Genomic DNA, 13,688 nt, shown 5'->3' on the forward strand with positions numbered 1-13,688 from the left:
CCTGAGGGGCCTCCGCGTGGCCGTGACGCGGGCTCTGCCGCCGCTGTCGCTTACCTTACGGCCGGGCGGCCACTGTTCCGACGGCAGGTGCAGCGGGGACCCCAGCGACGTCTCTGACCAGGAAGTCACGGGGCTGGACGTGATGTGATATTTACATCTCGAAATACCCTTTAAACAGGCCCGGGAAGGCGTGACGCCCCAGTCAGGACCCACTGGACGAGGGACGCTCGATGTGGGGCATCCACGGAAAACTTACTCCTCTGAGAATATTGGACTCGAGCTGCGGATGTTTGTTTTGATGACGTTCTTGATTGGGGGCCATGGATCAGGTAAGTGAGCTGGGAGCTGCTGTCTGCAAGGCCCAGCTGCATCTGTCTGCTTCAGTGGGGGCTCTAAAGCCCGATGTCGTCTTCACGCCTCCCTTCCAAAGCTCACACAGGTGCACCTTTGAAATATCTTAGTTGATGCACCAGCGTCTCACATGTAAAAAAGAGCTAAAGTATCTATAGTGTCCATTTTTGTGATTTTTTTTTTTTTTTTTTTTTTAAAGATGACCGGTAAGGGGATCTTAACCCTTGACTTGGTGTTGTCAGCACCACGGTCTCCCAAGTGAGCCAAGGGCCGGACCCATTTTTGTGAACATTAAGTATAACTAAGAAATGCATAGTTAAATGTTATGTGTTAATACATACAAATGGAAATATTATACTCATATCTGTGTGGTAAATGACATGCCAAAAACACTCTTGACACTTTAGGACCAGGTAAGGTAGTCTGTGTGTGCAGTGTTGCCTCCAAAAAATCTGGATTGAAATCCAGGCTAACATATGAATAGTGTCTATGATCTTGAGTTAGCTGAATTTATTCTTAGATTCAGTTTTCCATCTGTAAAAAGGGGAGAGTGATAACTGTTGTCTAAATAGTTACAGGATTAAGTGAGATAAATTATGGAAATTGGCCTGCAGTGTCATTCACAGAGGAGTTCAAAGAACTGTGTTCTTCACATACTCATTTAAAGACATCATGGGTAGGACTTGAAAAATATATTTGAAAAAGTTTTGGCTAAAATGTGCAATGAAGATAGGATGTTGAGTCCTGCATTACAAAACTTCATCCAACCACTGGCATCTTCTAAATGAAAATTTCCACATGACTGAAATAAACATGAAGCTAATCATGTCTGAAGGTATTAAAATTATATCAAGTTGCACTTAAAAACACACAAAAAACTTTATTATCTGTGGGTCCAAAAGACATTGCAATGGAAATGAGACAAGTTTTATGTAACTACACAATTATTTAAAGTCCTATAGAACAACATATATGCAGTACAGCTGAAAGAATACGTAGATATTTATTATCTTAAGTGTTTGGATCAGAAACATACATAGAAATTAATACACTAAGGATTCCTATTAAGAATTAGCACTTACAAAGGTAATACCATATTTGTAACAATTAAAAGATTTCTCCTGCAGAGTGCCTGTAGGCTTTCCCACACTGCTTACCTTCATAGGGTTTCTCTTCTCTGTGCATTTGCACGTGTACTTGAAGGAATGCAAGATACCTGAAGGCTTTCCCACACTAACTGCATTCATATGGTCTCCCTCCAGTGTGCGTTCTCACATGCACTCGGAGGGATGAGGAACAACTGTAGGCTTTCCCACATTCAGTACATTCATAGGGTTTTCCTCCACTGTGTGATCTCACATGTTTTTGAAAATACTGAGGGTGACTGAATGTTTTCCCACACTGCTTACATTCATAAGGTTTTTCTCCACTGTGTGTTCTCATATGTTCTCGAAGGGATGAGTTACAACTGAAGGCTTTCCCACAATGCTTGCATTGAAAAGGTCTCTCTCCAGTGTGTGTTCTCACATGTATTCGAAGGGATGAGGAGAAACTGTAGGCTTTCCCACACAACTTACATTCATAGGGTTTCACTCCACTATGTGTTTTCACATGTGTTCTAAAGTAAGTGGGACAACCAAAGGCTTTACCGCATTCCTCACATACATAAGGTTTTTCTCCAGTGTGCATCCTCAGGTGTGTTCGCAAAGATGAGGGATACCTGAAGGCCTTTCCACACTGCTTACATTCATAGGGTTTCTCACCACTGTGTGATCTCCCATGTTCTCGAAGAGATGAGTAACAGGTGAAGGCTTTCCCACAGTGCTTACACTCATATGGTTTCTCTCCGGTGTGGGTTCGCACATGATCTCTAAAGGATGAGTAACAGGTGAAGGCTTTCCCACAGTGCTTACACTCATATGGTTTCTCTCCTGTGTGTGTTCTCACATGTTCTCGAAAGTATGAGGGACAACTAAAAGCTTTCCCACATTCCTTACACTCATAGGGTTTCTCTCCAGTGTGAGTTCTCACATGTCGCTTAAGGTAGGAGTAATACATAAAGGCTTTCCCACATACATTACATGCATGAATTTTCTGTCCATTGTGACCTCTCATGTGTCCCCTAAAGGATGAGGGGCAAGTGAAAACTTTTCCACATTTCTTACATTCAAAAGACTTTTTACTGCTGAGACTTTTCACATTTCTCTTAGATGCTCTCCCAGAGCCCTGATGTTGATAGGGTTTGTCTACAATGTGAGTTTCCACAGCAGGGCTTAGGCATGAGACGCAGCTGCAGGCTTGCCCACATTCCTCACACTGATACGCTGTGTGTCCAGTGTGAGAACTTTGCTGACTCTTGAAGGCTTTGCCACACCTAGTGCATTCACAGGGTTTCACTCCAGCAGGACGACTCTTTTGCACAGTGAGACTTGCAGTCCGGCTCAGGGCTTCTCCACATTGATGACCTTTATTACTTTCTCGGAGGCTCTCCACCAAAGCATATCTGCTCAAAACAGGAAGCATGTTATGAGTCGTTAATGTTTATAAGTGATTTATGTGCCAATGATTTATTAGTGGTTGCTAATGATTATTTTGACTAAATATTGTCCATTTTCAGAGTATTATCAATACTGTGTTGTTTCCATGTGCAATAAACTTTAATGCTCTGGCCAACGGCTCAGCTACAGACATAACTTTCGCAGTGTTTTTTACGTGTGGGCTTTCCTGAGATTGTTTCCAGCTGAATTGTTTCAGACAATCAATATCAACATCACATTTACAATTTATTTTTTAAAAATTGTTTAGCCAGGTTTCTGCTTTATCGTTAATTTGAATTAGTCTAACACTCTGCTGAGACAGTCATTCCTCTAGCTGAGTGCCACTCACCTCACATGCTTCTTTGGGGTTTGGTGCTGATCTCCAATGTTATGAAATGCCCAGTTTTCTCCAAGAACAGACCAGGAATCATTTCTTGTGAATTTTACTATTTTCTCTTCATTGGATATTTCATTCCCAAAAATATCCTGCTGAGAACTTGATCCACTAGTTTTAACTTGAATACAACAATCTGCAACAATTGGTAATTCAATTTAATTTCTTGAGGGGAAAATGGTGGAATAAGGGGGAAAAATAGGCCACATGTAGATTTCTTTTCATTTACTGATCCAAAACTGTAACCACATTTTATAAGGAAGAGTTGATATGTGAGCAAAGAAAGACTCTGAGGACTCATCTCTTTGGGACTCTGGCAGTAACAGAAAACATGGATCAAGATGGCAGCCTGTTTCTCAAGAACTGGTTTCACACAGGTGGAGGCCAATGTTGAGACAAATAGAATGTTATCAGAAAAGCAAAACAGGAAGGAAGTGGGCAAAATGCACATGCCTAATACTAGCTTTGATGACCGGTAAGGGGATCTTAACCCTTGACTTGGTGTTGTCAGCACCACGCTCTCTCAAGTGAGCCACAGGCCAGCCCTAATATTACCGTTAAAAGAGAAAATGCAGGAAGCCTCCCTCTGAGAAGGAGCATGGGAGAGGATGAAGGAAAAGCCAGTCAGGGAAACCACAGGAAATGACAAACATCCCCCTTCTCAAACAGAGAAAAATGTATGTTTCTACCTGATATTTCCAAATACAATTCCCTCATCCAAAACCTGTTCCTGGGCTGGCTTGGCTAGCTCAGTTGGTTAGAGCATGGTGTTGTAACTCTAAGATCAAGGGTTTGGATCACTGTACCAGGCAGCTGCCAAGAAACAAAAACAAAAAAACTGTCTCTCCTGAGGGTTATTGCTCTCGTGCTTGCATGAACAGAGGCCAGAAATGGATGAGATGGGTGTGAGTGGCTGTTGCCTTCTCATGGAGAAAAGCACATGCGGAGGAAGGATGGTGAAAGACGACAAACATTTCCATGAGATAGGCCAGTACTCTGGTCTTCAAGGTCACAACAATGGATAAGGTTGAGTTTCATTGTAGCAAAATTACCATCTCAGATGTGGACTCATCACAGTGTAATGTTTACAGGGGTGAACATACAAAACTGCTTTCACTGCCCCAGAATGAGGATGGAGAATATTCTCACACTTATAAAACTTAGGGAGCCCCAAGACTGGTAACCTAGAAAAATATAAAGTCAACTTAATACATAAAACTTTGTTTTCATGGAGAAGACTTTTGACTCCATATTCCATGAGGGCTGGGACCATGTCCCTCTCTTTTCCAACATATTCCCATTTCTTAGCCCAGATTTTAAAAGGACAAGATATATTTGTTTCCTAGAGACACAGTAAAGGAATAAAGCCATCCTTACCTAATGAGGCCAGGTTCCTGCAGATTTCCAGCATCACATCTCGGTAGAGGTTCCTCTGAGCAGAATCCAGCAAAGCCCACTCTTCTGGGGTAAAGTTCACAGCCACTTCCTCAAAGACCACTGAGTCCTGAAACATCCCACATATTCTATTTCAGCAAAGCACCATCTCCCCCATGTGCAGGAGTACGAGTGAAGCTGATGGTCTGGAGCACTGGACTCAAGTCACAGGAACCCTGAGCATGCTCATGCAGGGGACGACAACAGTGAGCCGAACCTGTGACATGCCCGGTGGCAGTCAGTGCTTTGGAAACACGAAGCAACATGCGACAGCAACAACTGCTGCCGACTTACACAGCCACCAAGACAGGGCAGATGCTGGGGCAGGGTGAAGACGGAAAAATGCAGTCATCATTTCAGGTAACACAGAAATTGATGTGTGGCTTGCTCAAAACTTATTATTCCTACGGAGCTTCAAGAACCAGAACAAGAATGTCAAGAGGCTGCAAACACGTAGGGAAGATTTCTGATGCTGCTTGACTGGAACAACTCTTGCCTTAGAGGATAGCAGAGTCCATGAGTCTGGTCTAGTCCCATCACACTCAACAGAGCACAGACCTGGTCTCCTCCTAGGATGATGTGGACACTGTGGATACAGACATAGACCAGGGCCCTGGTTCCGCCCAACACCTGCTGGGTGAGAACAGTACCTGGTTCCTGAAGAGTCTGTCAAGCCAGCAGGGCCTCTCAAATAAATAGCCCAATGCCTGGGATTAGAGTGAGGTGCCGCCATAAAAAGAGCTGCTGAAAAATCTGATAGGAAAAGAGCCACAAATGACTATTAACAGAATAACACACACCTGATTAGTACCTTTTGAGAAATATGGGAGGACACCACACCCACAAAGAGAACAATTATGAAAAATAAGAGATCAGCTAAACAAAAAAATAGGTTCTTGAAATCTAGAGAAAACAAATTTCAACTACAGCTGGTAAGCTACAAAGTAGCCAGTGCTCCTTCAGCTGGAGTCTCACCAGCCTAGACAGCTTATACCGTCCGTAATCTCCCGGAAGGTCCCCTTATCTGAGTATTTTCTTGTCCTTTTGGTGTATCTCTGTAGCACCATCAGTCTTGAAATCCAAACCCATTTTGGGTGGGGGGGTTGATACTGTTTCCAAGAAGGCAACCATAAAATAAAAGGAACCCATGGCAAAGGTTTTTGGGTGAGGAAAAAGACTTCAGATTGGAGATTTTTTTTAAAAGATGAGACATTTAAATGCATAAGATACCTGTGGAACAATGTTTCTGCTGCCAACTGATCACTGGCAGTAGAATCAATACATGAAAATGGTATATAAACTACCATTCCATACAAGATTAATATAACTTAAAAAAAAAAAAAAAAAAACCTGAGCCAGCCATTTAGCTCAGCCTATAACAGGGTGGTGCTGATAACACCAAGGTCAAGGGTTCAGATCCCCTTACCAGCCAGCCACCAAAAAAACACAACCTGACATACAATATGATGCCATCTGTATACAAAATAAGCATGCAAAAATATATGGACAGGCATGGATCTACAAGTGATAAAAATATGAAGAAAAGCAAGAAAAATATCTCTTAATATTGGATACTGGGCTCAACTGGAGAGAGGAGCCTGCCATTCTGCACCATTTCAAATAGGATGTACAGTACAAAGGCTTCTTACAAGACTTGGTCTGGTTGTGATTACAAGATGTTCACTTAAAAATGTTTCAGTTGACTGCGATTGTCTTAGGAAAATTCTACAACTGTTATATTTTACAATGAAACTCTATGAACTCATCCAATATCATTGATCACAATACCACCTTACAGAAGAAATATGCCAAGTCATCTTAATAGATTCCAGAAACAAGCAGTTTATCCTATTTGACAACCATGCACATCTAAAAATCTTAGCAATTTCAGTAGGTGGAAACCTGCATAGTCTGCTGAAGGGCCTACTGCAGTGCAAAGCGGTGTTCATCAAAGCACATATAAATGATACAACGCACAATAGCTTCCCAGCAAAACTAGCTACAACAAGAACTCCCATTGCCTCACTCCTGGTAACCATCATACTAAAGATGCCATCCAGAACCACCAGCGGGGAGGAAAAAAGAATTTAACAGAAGGGAAAATTTGCTCTTATGCATAGCTCAAATGACTGTGTATGTAAGAATAAAAAGAATATGAAGATAATCATAGAATCAGGTTTTCACTCATTTCCAGAATGCAAACTCAATATAAAAATGAATCTTAATGCATTTTGAATTATTAGAAACAAGCAGTTGAAAAGTAATCTTAATAGACAACACAGATTTTTAAAACTGTCATTACAACTGATTTTCCTTCAGTCCTAAAACAGTGTAAAGTAAAATGTAAAATGATCATAATAGACAGATTACAAAATGTGATTGAGGCATCAAAGTTGAACGAAATGATGGAGAAATAGCTCGTGTTCTCAGGAAAGAGAATCAGCAGCATCATGATGGCAGCTCTCCCAGATGCACCACGAGTTTAATAAAATTTCATTAAGTCTACAACCAGGTTTGCCTTTTCTTCTTCTTTTTTTTTTTTTTTTTAGGTTTTGTTTGAACTTAAGAAAAATTCCTTCTAAAAACTGAAATAGGAGCCAGCCCGTGGCTCACTTGGGAGAGCGTGGTGCTGACAACACCAAGCCAAGGGTTAGGATCCCCTCACCGGTTATCTTTAAAAAAAAAATAGATAACTGAAATAGAAGACAAATTTCTGACAATATCAAAGATTTTCTACAGAACGAGGTAGTGGCACTTCCCCTAACACACATCAAGGTCTGTAACACTACAGTAATTAACAAGATGTCATTAGCAGAAGGATGATAAATAGACCAATGGAGAAAAACAGAAAGCCATTCAACAGGCCCACCTGTTTTTGGCTAGCGGATCTATGACAGCTGGGTAGTGCTGGGCAGTAGCAAACATGGTGGACACTGTGGCATGTGGGCAGTGACAACTGCTTAGCTACGTGGCAATAATGGATTTTCTCATCAATTCCATGTAAAAGAAAAAATTTGTTGCAGATTTAACTGTGATAGAAAAAAGTAGAACACTGTCAGAAGAAGGTACAGGAAACTGTCTTCATGACTTCAGAGTAGGAAGAGTGTTCCTATATAAGTAAAAAAAGACTAAGATGGAAAGGAAGGTTGAGAAATTCACCTGTATTAAAATTAAGAGTCCATTAAAAGGGCCGGCCCATGGCTCACTTGGGAGAGCGTGGTGCTGACAACACCAAGTCAAAGGTTAAGATCCCCTTACCAGTCATCTTAAAAAAAAAAAGAAGAAGAAGAGTCCATTAAAGTGTAGAATAAAGGAGAGCTGGCTGGTTAGCTCAGCGGGTTAGGGCATGGTGTTGATAACACCACAGTCGGGGGTTCGATCCCTCTCACAGGCCAGCTGCCAAAAATAAAAATAAATTAAGTATAAATAAAGGGAGAAAAATGATAAACCACTCTCTGGGGAGAAGATTTGCAATTCCTACAAATGAAAAAGGATGCGCGTCCAGAGTATATAAAGAAAACAGAAGAAATTAATAAACATACAGATAAAGGTGAGAAAATGCTTAAAAACTATTTCCAGAAGATGAAACACAACATGTGAAAAACAGTCAACCTGAGTAATTATCAGCAAAAAGCAACATATAAATCACAAGGAGATCCCATTTCATACAAACAGGATGGGCAAAAATTAACCTTGATGATGCCAAGTGTTAAAAGTGATGAGAATAAATAATAAAATCTTAAAAAACAAACGATAAGTGACGAGTAAACTCACGTGCAACAGTAGGACAATCGATTTGTGCACTCCATCGGCCGCCCCTCGTAATTTAAATTTCTCCATAGTCTGCATAAACCCAGCAATCTTTCTACGAACTGCACAGCATTTATGGTGTATATGCACTTGGACACAAAAACAAGAATGACTGGGGCAGCATCGCTGACGAAAGCAAAAACTAAACTCAAAACCACCCAAGCCCACAGCTCTGGAGAGGATGAGCAGACCAGGCGACCTGCAGCCTCAGAGCCCAGCACGTGGGGAACAGACAAAGGCAAAGACACCACAGCAGAGCCCGTCATCGGGGTAGGAATTGATTTACTGGAAATCCACTTACTGACAATTCCAAAGAGGCAAAGACACAAAACACTGTTTGGTGATGTAACGCTGCAAGGAATAACAAAAAGGATCAGAACAGTGGTCCCCGGGGACCACAGGAAGATGAGGGAAGCATCGGGAGACACTAGCAGCTCACTCGATGCACTCAGGTTTTCAACCCAGCGAGCAGAAATCTTACACCGTCAGAGAATGGAACAAAAGTCTGGAGTGCGGGCGCACACTGCAGCAACAGAGCAGCAAGAGTGTATAAAGGAAGCAGGAAAGAGCAGAACCATGTGCCCAACTCAGGTCAGCAGCCTGCTTCACCACCGTGCACAGGAAACCCCAGGTCAGAAGGTTAACCCCCTCCCGGGCTTCGGGGACAGACTCTCCCTGCTGAGATGGGGCCACTCCTAGAGAAAGAGTGAGGGACCCTGAGCACCCAGGGGTCCTCTCTCCGGTTGCTCCCTACGCCCTCCTCTCCCTTGTCTAGCACCTCAGTTCTTGACAGCCAGGAAACTCCCAGCTGGATTCCGCTGAAGTTCTGACCCAAACATCTGCCAAATTCCTAAATCCTTTCACCATCAGTGAGCCCAGGAGATCTTTCCCTAAGTCTGACCTTCACAGAATTTCTGAGTTTGCACAAATTACGCTCTGACTACACCAACTCTGTGTCTGCCCAAACCAGACCCTCAGGAAACAACAGCCCCAGGGCTACCCCCGCTTACAGTCTCAGGAGGGACAACATGCCCCCAAGCACATCTGTCCCAGGATCCCCGCCTCCCCCATGCTCTGAAGCGTCTCTCAACATAAGCAGTTCCTTCTGTGGTTGAGTGTCTGGAGACCCCTGCAGGGAAGGCTGCCCAGGAAGACCCACTGCACCTTCATTAACCTCCTTTGGAGGTTCAACTGTGGACTTAACTTAGAATCACTGGGCTCAGACCCCTGCTCCCCACTCCAGGTGCTACACCTGCCACATGCCAAAGTCCCACACACCCAGTGTCTGAATAAGACTGTAGCAGAATCACTATTTTCACCCTGTGTTCAAGGATAAAAGGGGGAAGGCATATTCTAGGGGACTTTTTATCCCACCAAGGACTTCTTTCAGAAAACAGGTATCAGTTAACTACTATCTTCATGATAAACAAATTGTATATCGACTAATCAGTTTGAACACTTGTCAGTATTATGGGTCACATTTTACGGAATGTACACTAATCTCTGATGCCCAGATATTAACAGGAAATGGAACGGGATCACACACTGTCACAAACTCTGCACCCTCCATAAGTCATTATTACTCTTTGTATGAATCTTCTCAGTCTGTGTCATCACCCACTTCCCAGTAAGGTGTGAAGTTCTGAGTATCCCTCTCCCATCCTAAGGGAAGAGAGAATATTTTCTGTATCTGAGACACTTTTCCACAGCAGCATTCTCAGGCTAAGCCCCAGAATGACACCAGTCAGCAGCAAGCAGCAAAGAACACACTTGAGGAACTCACTACCCTCAATAAGAAGAGAAAGGCAGAAAGAGTTCATTATTCTACACTGGCTGGGTCCTGAGGCTGGAACTGGAAAAGAGCTGGAGACAGATGTTGCTGGTCGCAGCCGTCAGGTGACAATGTTGAATTTTACTTGAGCCCTGTGCTCCTTGGAAAACAGCCGAGGTGCAAGAATCCCCCACCGTTCTGTGTTCTAGAACGGGATACGGTAAGGAATCGCCCTTCCCCATATGATCTAGACAGGACACACCGATGCCCCTTGCTTACCCAAGACAAGGCCAGACCCGGACCCTGCAAATTCCCGTTCTTTGCCTGTCCCCACTGCTCACTCAGAACAAAATGTTTGATGGTTAAACTTTGCGTTAAGCTTCTCTCCTTCCTCCAGATCCCCGCATACTCGCACCCTGAGCCAGGAGGCAGCTCCTCTTTGATGGCCTGTCCTGAGAACAGGCTGGCATCAGGGTAAATCACGCTCTCATCGGCTCACATCCACCGTCCGACCGTGCCAGCCTTTCCTCCCACTTCCCGACACCTGACTCTTTCTAGCCTTGTTTACCCCTCCCCATAAAAGAAAAGCTCCTCTCACCCAGCTCCTCAGAAGCTGCAGACTTATGGTCCGAGCGTTGTCCTGGTGCAACAGTCCCCCTGCCCTATGGCTTCAGTTCCCCGACCCTATTGCGACAGTCCCGTCTCCCCCCACTTCCCACTCCCCGCAGTAAACCTTTTGAATAAAAGCACGGGCTTGACCAAGGGTCAGGGTCCCATTTCTTACCCACCTTATTCAGGCTTCTGTGCTGTCCACAGGGCCCTGAACTTTGGGTCGCCCCCCCCCAACCCTCAGTCTGCTCAGCCACTAAAATGGGGAAGGAGCCATTGCCACCTGACCGCGCACGGCCGCTTACGGGGGGGGGGGGGGCGGGAGGGGGTCCACTTCCTGTCAATGCCGTCCTGCTCGTCCAGCGTCCCCTTCGCAGCGGCTGCTCCTCCGCACGGATAGAAACGAAGGGCCCTTGGGGCCGGCCTGTGGCTCACTCGGGAGAGTGCGGTGCTGATAACGCCAAGGCCCCGGGTTCGGATCCCATACAGGGATGGCCGGTTGGCTCACTGGCTGAGCGTGGTGCTGACAACACCAAGTCAAGCGTTAAGATCTCCTTACTGGTCATATTTTAAAAAAAAGAAAAAGAAAAACGAAGGGCCCTTTCCCGTGTGACCCGAGATGCTCAGTGACCTCCGACACTGCAACGTGGCCTCCAGCGCTAGAGCCTTTTTCAGTAAAGGCTCCCTTCTCCAAGTGCGAACCCTTCCCCAGCCGTCCCCCCACCCCCACCGCGGCCGCTGTGACTCTCCCCCGCGGGCCCAGGGGCTCGCGCCGCTGCCGCCGCCCGCTCCGGGGTCGTCCCCGCCCGGCTGCGGACTCAGGCTCCCGCCCCCCGCGCGCTCACCATGTCCGGCCCCGCTCCCGGCTCTCAGGGGCGTCCTCCCCGCGCAGCTGCTGAAGGTGCGAGTGACGGGGACGCGGACGCCCGGGGTGCGCGGGGAGGCGGGACGCGCAGGCCACACCCCTGGGACTCCTATTGGACGGTGTTTCAGGCCCCGCCCACCCGCGAGCTCTGATTGGACAGAACTGACGTAGGCGTTGCCGATTGGACAGATTGGCTTCCCCGAGAATCCCCAGATTGAACAGTTCACCCAGACTCCGCCTCCTGCAGCCTGAGGGACAGACGCGTCGCGAACACGCGTGGCTGACTCCGCCCGCCGGGGACTTTCGCGTCTGCGCAGAACTCGCTGCGGCCCCTGGGCGGCCCCTCCCGCGTCCTCCTCCTTGAGGCGGGGACGCAGGTGTGCGCGGGAATTCAAGACTCAGTTTCCCCACAGAGCGACCCCTTGTCCTGGGCAGGAGGGACAGGAGGGTCTGGGCCCTGCAGGGTCGGGGTGGCCTGGGCTGAATCCCCGTGATCTGAGCTCTTTGTTCAGGAACAAGACCCTTCACAGTGACGTCACCGCGAGGCTTGACCCCAGGAGGCCGGGGCCTTGGCGACCTTTGCCCCGGGGCACGGGGCAGGACACCAGTGCATGTGACGTGTGTTCTGTAAAATTCGCAGGTTCACATGTGACACTGCAAGGAAATGAGTCCTGTTCCTGAGTGTGTCCCCAGAGATTTTAAACTGTAAAAAGCTGTGATATCCCTAAGGCAGGATAATTAACTGATTTAAGAAAAATAATAGGGGCGGCCCGTGGCTCACTCGGGAGAGCGTGGTGCGGACGACACCCAGTCAAGGGTTGAGATCCCCTTACGGGTCAAAAAAAGAAAAAGAAAAAGAATAAAAGCTTATTATTATTATTATTATTTTTAAGATGACCGGTAAGGGGATCTCAACCCTTGACTGGGTGTCGTCTGCACCACGCTCTGCCAGGTGAGCCAACCTGGCATCTCTATATGGGATCCGAACCCGTGGCCTTGGTGTTGTCAGCACCGCACTCTCCCGAGTGAGCCACGGGCCGGCCCTTAAAAGCTTAAATTTGGATGGGACCTGAAAACTCTTAATAGACTTAATAAATTCAGCCAAAACACCTAAAGCATTTAACATGACTGCTCATCTCAAACTATCTTCCAGCTTGAGATAAAGTAGAAGTATACACTGGCCATTTTACTTAAAAACAACTCTTTCATGGTTTGTCAAAAGATTATATACACTTTCATAAAAACTAGGGTTTACGGGAACAAATCGTAGAATGGTTTCCTATGTAGAAAGGTGACCTCCAATTAAAAGTAACCTTTGATTTATAAACTATTAAAAAATATAGTCTGTTTTGGTTTTGCTTTTTTTTTGTAAATTGATAATATCACTTTCCAAAAGTTCTGCCTGAGATTCAGAAGTCTGCCTAAGACTTGCCTTAGCATGGCCTTCTGCACCCGTCTGCTTACCCCAGTCCTCCCCTCACTACCAACTGCATTAATTTCTTGTAGATCTGGTCAGCATTTCTTTTGTAAAAAGAAGCCATTTGAACCACATATTTTGTTTTTCCCCTTTTGTTATAAAAAAGTAAAACAGTGTGCACATTGCAACATAATTGGCTTTTTTGGTTCAATTAAAAATCTGAGTTGGCCGGTTAGCTCAGTTGGTTAGAGTGCAGCCTTATAAAATTATGGTCACTGGTTTGGATGCCCATGCTGGCCAGCCACCAAAAAGAAAAGAAAAGAAAAGAAATGATAACACCAAGGCCCAGCGTCCAATCAGCTGCCAGAAATAACTACACACATAAATCCTACAGCTGTCTTAATCTCAACAGGTGACTTTCTTACTCTTTATAAAGGTGTGTGACATAAGTTGATGTAACCACTTCTCTCTAAATAGACACTGGACTTGTTTCCAGTCTT

General features: G+C 45.3%; 1 protein-coding gene across 1 annotated transcript; it reads right to left on the bottom strand.

Moving 5' to 3' along the window:
* Window positions 1-1,211: 1,211 nt before the first annotated feature.
* LOC134386982 (zinc finger protein 77-like) lies at window positions 1,212-11,836 on the bottom strand. Its single transcript, XM_063109150.1, has 4 exons — window positions 11,752-11,836; window positions 4,660-4,786; window positions 3,238-3,418; window positions 1,212-2,854 (listed from the first exon to the last, which is right to left on the bottom strand). Exons 1-4 carry the CDS (start codon window positions 11,752-11,754, stop codon window positions 1,585-1,587), a joined length of 1,581 nt encoding a protein of 526 aa, XP_062965220.1. The 5' UTR covers window positions 11,755-11,836; the 3' UTR covers window positions 1,212-1,584.
* Between the last annotated feature and the right edge of the window lie 1,852 nt (window positions 11,837-13,688).

The sequence above is a fragment of the Cynocephalus volans genome, chromosome 10 (assembly GCF_027409185.1).
Source record: "Cynocephalus volans isolate mCynVol1 chromosome 10, mCynVol1.pri, whole genome shotgun sequence".
NCBI classification, from domain to species: Eukaryota; Metazoa; Chordata; class Mammalia; order Dermoptera; family Cynocephalidae; genus Cynocephalus; species Cynocephalus volans.

Coding starts and splice junctions, on each gene's coding strand:
- LOC134386982 (XM_063109150.1), bottom strand. Junction 3,419..4,659: donor CAGGAACCTGGCCTCATTAG/GTAAGGATGGCT, acceptor CAATTGTTGCAG/ATTGTTGTATTCAAGTTAAA. Junction 2,855..3,237: donor ACCCCAAAGAAGCATGTGAG/GTGAGTGGCACT, acceptor TGTTTTGAGCAG/ATATGCTTTGGTGGAGAGCC.